An 8,499-nucleotide genomic window follows, 5' to 3' on the forward strand; every position below is an offset into this window, starting at 1 on the left:
GCTGTTTCCGTTACAATAGACTACCACGGTATCTGATCGACATTACTTGCTACACTTCACATTGCCTCAAAACGCGCGCAGGACTAACGCGAGTACAGTTTCGTCGAACATCGAGCTGGACTGAGGCATGTCTTCGACTCAGCAGCTTGAGCATGCTGTTGCTGCAAGCGAGGAGCGCCCAGAGGGTCTACCTCAGCCGAACCAAGAACCAGCCAACGGTGTTTCGAGGAAACCTCGCCCAAAAAGACCCAACTATAACGAAATACATGCGAAGCCTCTGCCATTAGACGTATACGCGCTGCCTGCCTTCATTCCGCACAACCCCATTTCTATCGTGCGACTAGTCATCAGCTTGATTTCGCAGTCGCTGTGGTCGCCCAAGTCACACATCGTCATCCACAGAGCATACTACTCTGCAGAAACCCAGTCAATCCACGTCACCGATCCAGCCTCCATCCGAGCGCTTTGGGAACAAGGCTTCTGGGGCAAAGGGTCTCTCAGCCGAAGTGAACCACAATGGTTAGTCGCTGAAAAGCGAAGGCGAGGTGCCCAGGCATCCAAGACAAGCACCGAGGTTACACAATCAAGGCGGGAAGAGCGCAGACAATTCAAGTTAGAGAGAGCCAAGGCGCAGCGCGAGGCTATTGAGCAACAGCTTCGGCAAGAAGGCAAGATCGTATCCGACGCCAACATCAACAAGCTCGTAGGTAGCGACGCCAAAGACATCACCAAGCCAGAAGATGCAACAGCAACTCCGGCGATCAATGAAAACACAGATGGCCCTGCCGCACCGGCCGACGCTGAAGCTGATCTAGAGGTTGATATTGTGGATCTTGAGCATCTTCAGCTCACACCTGAGGAGGCTTTCTTCCTGACATACGTCCTTGGTGCTTTGCAAATCGTCAACGTGGACACCCAGGCTCCCATGGATCTTGCACAACACTACCCAGCATGGTACCTCTTGCGAGTATACTGCGCCCATGCGTCCAGTTCCGGCGAATCCGACGATATCGGAAGAGCTTTGACGCATCTTCGTACTGCGTACCGTATGAGCAATGACGCTACTCGAGTGGATCCTGCTATGACGTGTATTCCGCCTATTGCACCCGACAATCCTTTCCTGATGAAATACGTTGTCTTTCACCACTTCCGATCCTTGGGCTGGGTCGTGCGGCCTGGTGTCAAATTCGCTGTCGACTACTTGCTCTACATTCGCGGTCCTGCGTTCACACATGCCGAGTTTGCGATCATGATCATTCCTTCCTACTCAGCCCCGTACTGGACCGAGAATACGGACGGTCAAGCCCAAGCCAGAGCCGCGGAAAAGGAGCGCAGGGACTGGTGGTGGTTCCATCGGGTGAACCGAGTGCAAACCCAGGTCATGAAGACACTGATGCTGGTCTATGTTGAAGTGCCAGCACCATGGGATACGGATCACATGAAGTTGGATGGGTTCAAGCTTGACATTGGTAGCGTTCTGAAGAAGTACACAGTTCGAGAGTTCGTCTTCAAGAGGTGGAGTCCAAGCCGAAACAGAGATTGAGCTACAGAATACGGGATTCAATGCCGGTAGAGAAGAAGCTGTACGAGTTATGAAAGCCGATGAATACATATACCACATACCAACCTTGACCTACTCCCGCTTACGTCACACACGATGCTTACACCAAGGGCTTAGTCCTTTTGGTGATCTAAATTGACGAGTAAGAATACGCGAATTATAGGCAAACTTATTAAGTATTTTAAGCAAAGCTAAGGCTACAATTATCTAAAAAAAACGCTACGCAAAAGCCTCTAATAGTAATATTATCTTTTATTCTAGATTATTATTTTTATATAGCCTTCTAAAAATTTAGATCTTTAAATAAAAGTACTTATAGTTACTCTATAATAATATTAAGGTCTTAAAGTTATTATTAGTAAGTAGTAGAAATAATATTAAAAAAAGAGATAAAAAGCTTTTTTTTAAGCTCTTACTTATATATTTCTTTATTAGTACGCTTTTAAAAAGTATATAAATACTAAAATTATTTACTTCTATTAGCGTAATTATTATAGTTAAGTTTAGTAGTATAGTAGTTATTAGCTACTTAAGTATAGCTATTATAAAGGTTAACTTTTTAAAGTTAAACTTTATAAAATATAAAAGAAGAAATAAAGCTTATATTTAGAGCTATAGTACTTTTAAGCCTAATTTAGTTATTTTTATAGTAAAATAATATTAAAAAATATTAAAAGATATTAAAAAACTTTAAGCTAGTTTCTTTTAGAACTACTAAATAATTTTAATATTAATTTAGTATATATTACTATAGTAATATAATAGTTTCTACTTATAGTATAGATAAATTCTATATATACTTATATAAATTTTTTTATACTATAACTAGAAATAACTAAAAATAATATAATATATAGTAATAAGTATACTACTAATAGAACTAGCTATATTTAGTTTTTATTAACTATTACTTTATTAAGTGTACTAGTATAAAAATATAAATATAACGTAGTTAAGTAATATAGTATATAATTATAATATAAGTATATTTTCTAAATACTTTATTTTATAGTAAGTAGTAGTATATATTTTTTTAAAGAGTTTAGAAATTAAAACTAAGCTATAAAGTTTAATACTCTTAAATCTTATATAAAAGTATAAAGATAAGAAGCTAGAATTTAATCTAGAAACTATAGAAAAAGAGATATAATAGAGTATATATTCTATATATCTCTAGAAGAATATTTAAAAATTATATATATATTATCGCGTCTAAAAGTATAAGAATAAATAGAAGATAAATTATTATATTATAAGCTTACTTAGAAAGCTTTCTTAAGTAGTAAAGCTTCTAAGAGCTTATTTTAATTTATACTAGTATAATTATATACTATACTCTTAAAGAGTATCTAGAGGTACGTTTTATAATATACTCTTTAAGTAGCCTATAAAAGTAGGCTATATAGTTATAATAAGCTCTTTTATTATAGCTAAGAATACTAATTATATACTTATTAGAGCGTGCGTAGTGCTAAGAGCTTACTTAGCGTACGCGCACTAATTATAATATTACTAAAATTATTTAATTAGCTAAACGCTTTCTACTTCTTACTTAAAATAAAAGTAAGTATCTTTAATTTTTATTAGTATACTTACTAACTTTAGTAGTATACTCTATTATACTAATTAAACTAAGTATACCTTTTTATATCTATTTCTAAGCTCTTTAGTATTATATTAAAAAGAAATAAGTATAAGTATAAGAATAGCTACTTTTCTAAAGATAAGTAGTTTAGTTTTAGCTTTATAAGCGCTTTTAAAGTAACTTTTTTAAGCTTTAGTTATATAAGCGTATTAAAAGCTAAGCTATTAAGCTCTAATACTTTTAACTTTTCTAAGTACTTAGCTACTCTCTTTAAAATAAAGAATTATAAGCGCTTAAATAAGCTTTATAGTATTTCTAAAGACTTTTCTAAGTATAGTTTTTCTAGTAAGAAGTAGAGCTCTAGTTTTATAAGTACTTCTACTTCTACTTATAACTTATTTACTACTTTAACTTATACTTCTAAGAAGTCTAATCTATTTACTAAGTATAGTAATATAGTTACTTAAGAGTAGGCTAATAATATTTTATATTATAATAAGCGCGCTGCTTAGAAGTATACTAATAAGTAGTATACTTATAACTTTAAAGCTAAGAATAAAATAAAGTAAGAGTATTATAATAAGATTACTTATAAGTATTATACTACTAGTTAAGCTATAGAAAATAAGTAGTATTTATATTATAAGTGTAATAAGTAGATTAAGCGTAACTTAAAGCGTAGTAATAAAAATTCTAAAGCTAAAGTAATTACTAAAACTAAGCGTATTAAGTCTAAGAATAAGTACTTTATTAATAAGTAGCGTACTAAGTAAAAATATTTTAAAATTCTACTTCTAAAGACTATTAAGCTTTATTAAGAGATAGTTCTAAAGAAAGTAATCTACTAAGTATAGTAGTCTACTAATTCTATTAGCGTAATAGAAAAGTATAATAATAAGTAAGCTAGTAAGACTACTTAGAAAGAGTATACTAACTCTAATTTAGACATTACTATACTCTTTTAGAAGCTTTCTAGTAATTTCTATAAGTATTTTACTAAAGTTACTATTATAGTTTCTAGTTCTTTAGCTACTAGTAATACTTATTCTAATATTCTATTTCTAGATTCTTTTAGTTCTAAGAGCTCTACTTTTAAGAATTCTACTACTATTTCTTTTAATACTTTTAAGCTTTCTACTAAAGCCTTAAATAAGCTTTCTATTTCTTAAAAAAGTAGTATAGTTTATAATACTTTACTTTTCTCTAGCTTTACTTCTAAGAAAAAATATTCTTTTATTATTATAAGTAGTATAAAGAGCTCTCTCTTTAATCTAGAGCTTTCTATCTAGTCTAATAGTTTAGATATTACTAATTCTTCTAATAAGTATAATAATAAGAAGTATAATAGTAAGAAGTATATACTTAATAAAGATTCTAATAATAAAAATAATAGAGCTTTAGTAACTAAGTCTATACGTAAGCATAGCTCTAAAAAGCCTATTTTTATTACTACTAGTAAGCTTTATAAGATAGTATACCTTTAATACTTTTAGTTTATAAGTACTAAAAAGACTACTAACTTTCTCTATAAAAACTACGTAAGTATTAATAAGAGTAAGAAGTCTAAGCGCTACCTTACTAGTACTATTAGTAATTATAAATATAATAATATATATATATACTTTTTTTTAAGCTTAAGAAGCTTTACTAACTTCTTTTTAAATCTAAGTATATAAAGAAAGTTACTAAGTATATAGTTAATTAGTTTTATACTATAGAGTAGAATCTAAAAACTAGTTATCTACTTAATATTAAGAACTCTTACTTTTATAAGCTTATCTATAACTATAATACTACTTTTAAGTAGTACTTTAAGTATAGCTATATAATCTAGAAGTATAGTAAAAAGTAAAGCTTTAATACTTTAAAGGTAGAGTATAATACTAATAAGTCTAAGAATACTTCTAGTATTAAGTAGTCTTAATCTAATCTTAATAATAAGGCTAATAACACTTTTACTTCTAAGTAGCGCTCTTTTAGTAAGTTTTATTCTAGTACTCTAACTTCTTAGTACTAATAAGCTTTATAGAACTTTATCTAGTAGTTAAGTAAGTTAACTATAATAAAACTATAAATAATAGTATAGCGCTCTCTAATAATAATAATAGAAGCGTGTTTTCTAAAACTATTACTAATAATACTATTATAGTTACTTATAAAAGTATTACTACTAAACTTAGTTATATATTTATGTTTATAGAGAAAGTTATACTCTTTTAGTTTTTTATTTTAGAGTTTAAGTATCTTTAAGCTTATAAAAATACTACTAATAACTAGTAGTACTCTTCTAACTTTACGCTTAGATAACTAAAAAAGTATTACTCTAATTATAGTTTTAGGTATATACTTTTTTATCTTACTACGCTCTTTAGAGCGTATACTTTAATAAAAGCTTTTTCTAATAAGTAGTTTTCTATAAGTCTATAAGAGAGGCTACGCTTAAAATATACTTTCTACTACTCTCTAAGAAGAGTAGCTAAAAACTCTTTTATACTTTATAAGCTTTATAATACTACTAATAATTTAATATTCTTTATATTTAACTACTTCTTAAAGTAGGTAAATTACTAAACTAATAGATTTTTAGTAAGTCTATTAGCTAGTATACTCTTAGTCTCTAAATACTTAACTTTAAAAGACTTTTTAGTATACTTTTACCTTAGCTATATATTTTAGATATTAATATATCTAAGGCGTATTATTATATACTTATTAGCGCTAACTACTAAGTATATAGTCTACTAGTTATTATAGAAAATTATTTACGCTACTTCTAAAGTAAGAGTAAGCTTCTAAAATAGTTTCTTAAGAGCTATTACTTTTTTACTAATATACTTAAGAGTAAGAAGCTCTACTTCTATAGTTAAAGTTATTATAGTTACTTATTATACTACTTTCTAAATAATAGCACTTCTAAAAAGTATAATAAAGTAGCTTTATAAAGAGCGCCTAGTCTTTAGATTATTTATAAAAAAAGTGTTACTATAAATTATAAGTTCTACTCTAGAGTATACTCTATAGTAGATAGTCTAGTAGTAAGTCTTATATAAGTATATAATTACTTAGTTAACTACTTTAATATACTCTTTACTTAGATTTATAAAAAAGTATAAAAGCTTTAAAGTAGCGTATACTATATTAGACTATAGTATAATAGCTATATAAAGTAGTAATCTAATACGCTCTTAGTAATCTTTAACTACTTTCTTATTTACTTTATCTATTAACTTTATAAGCTCTTAGCTTAGAAGTAGTATAGTAGAACTTAATAAAGTACTCTCTAAGTTAAACTTCTTAGTAAGCTTATCTAAATACTTATTATATATAAGCGTTATAGTATAAGTAGTGTAATTACGTAATACTCTTACTTCTAGAAACTATTTAACTAGGCCTTTCTCTTCTAAGTTATATACTACTTTTATTATATTAGTAACTTATAAAGCTTTTTAATAAGTAGTATAGTAATATATAAGTAGTATATTATTAATATAGAAAAGTAGAAGAATTTTTCTTTATTTATTAAAGAAGAGATAAAGCTCTTCTTTAGAAGTAATAAGACTTACTTTCTTTACTATATATAAGAGCTTTTTATACTAGAGTAGTAGAAAGTTTTTTAGCCTATAGAGAGCGCACTTAAGCTTTATATACTTACTAGACTTCTTAAAGCTATCTAGTATATTATATACTATAACTAGCTAGTACTTATAGTATATATAAAGAAATACTTCTATAATATTAAATTAGAGAATCTCTAGATTAAATTTAGCTACTATTACTATTACTATTCTAAAAGAGCGTAAAGTAAGTGTTACTATATACGTAGAGTATATAGAATTAATTACTTATAGATTTTCTCTTACTACTACGTAAGCTTTATACTTAATAAAGTAGCTATTTTAATTAACCTTATATATAAATACCTACTTTAGTAGAAGTAAGCGCTCTTATACTAAAAAGTACTTAATTTTCTTCTAAATCTTTACTTAATAGAGTATATTTATCTTTTTATTATAAGCTTTATAGAAGAGCTTTCTATATAGATAGTTACTAAGATCTTTATACTTCTTTAGAAGTAGTAGTAGTTAATTATAGTATATACGTTTAGATAGCTTATACTTCTATAGAAGTATATTATCTAAGATTATAGCTACTATAATTAAGTAAATAGTTATAAGCTTTTTCTAGTCTTCTTCTACTCTATATAAGTATTAAAAAAGACTATTTAGAAGATTATTATCTTATATACTATTCTATAAATTATATAGTATATAAACTTTTAGTTCTTTTACTTCTAGACCTTTATATTACTTTTTAATTCTAGAGCTTAATTATATTAGTTCTCTATAATTACGCCTCTAGCGTATTAGTCTAGAAGTAGATAGTAGTTTTATTTTACTTTATTCTAGAGAAGTTCTAAATATAGAGCGTACATAGAAATATAGTATACTTAGAAGTACTTTATTCTAATAAGTACTATATACTTTATTCTAATAAAAGCTTTCTATATTAAGAAGCTATTTATTACTTAGTACTAGTAGACGCTCTTTTTTAGTTTAGTGCACTTTCTAAGTATTACTATTATACTTCTAACTAGACTTTATAGTCTAGTACACTTTAGGCTCTAGTATTTACTCTAGAGTAAATAGGCTAGTATACTCTTAAAAGTCTATATAAATTTTTAGTAGTTAGCTAGCTAAGCTTTCTACCTATATAGAAGATATATTATATACTACTTATTAATTAAGCTAGCTAGCCTATTTAATAGTAAGCTATAATATACTACTCTCTAGCTTCTAGATAGAGTCTTTAAAAGTATACTAGTCTTATATTTTATTTACTATAGTGTAGAGCTAGTTAAAAATATTTTTATATACTTCTTTTATATTATATAGCTTATTCTTATATAAAAGATTAATAATATACGTAAGCTTTTCTACTAAGTACTTCTAGCTACCTTTAGCGCTACTCTTATAGAAAAGCTTCTTATTAAAGCTTATATTTCTTATTATAATTATTTAATTAAGCTTTAGAACCTATATTCTATAAATATTAGACGCTTTATATTCTACTAGATATCTAATATAGTCTCTTAGTATAACTTTAAAGTTATGCTTATTTTATCTAGCTACTTACTCTTTATTAAGTAGGTAAGCTCTATAGCTATAGGCGTAGATAGTACTCTAATTTAGATAAAAATTAGCTATAATAGTATAGATCTTCTTACTATACTCTATATACTATATATTAAGTATAGTATTAAGTACTAAGAGATTATAAGTATATAATAGGCTTATATTATATAGCTAGGTTACTACTTCTATAATATCTAGCTAGAGCTTTTTAAAAAAATTTA

The 8,499-nt window shown here is 28.0% G+C and overlaps 1 protein-coding gene across 1 annotated transcript; it reads left to right on the top strand.

The window, feature by feature from the left end:
• Window positions 1–127: 127 nt before the first annotated feature.
• Window positions 128–1,543, top strand: J4E79_000972 (uncharacterized protein; the record flags this gene model as incomplete). Its single annotated transcript, XM_049349883.1, has 1 exon — window positions 128–1,543. The coding sequence occupies one exon, from the start codon at window positions 128–130 to the stop codon at window positions 1,541–1,543; it is 1,416 nt and encodes a 471-aa protein (XP_049215042.1).
• Window positions 1,544–8,499: the final 6,956 nt, after the last annotated feature.

Source organism: Alternaria viburni (genome assembly GCF_023758015.1).
Source record: "Alternaria viburni strain BMP 2772 chromosome Unknown scaffold_2, whole genome shotgun sequence".
Classification (NCBI taxonomy): Eukaryota; Fungi; Ascomycota; class Dothideomycetes; order Pleosporales; family Pleosporaceae; genus Alternaria; species Alternaria viburni.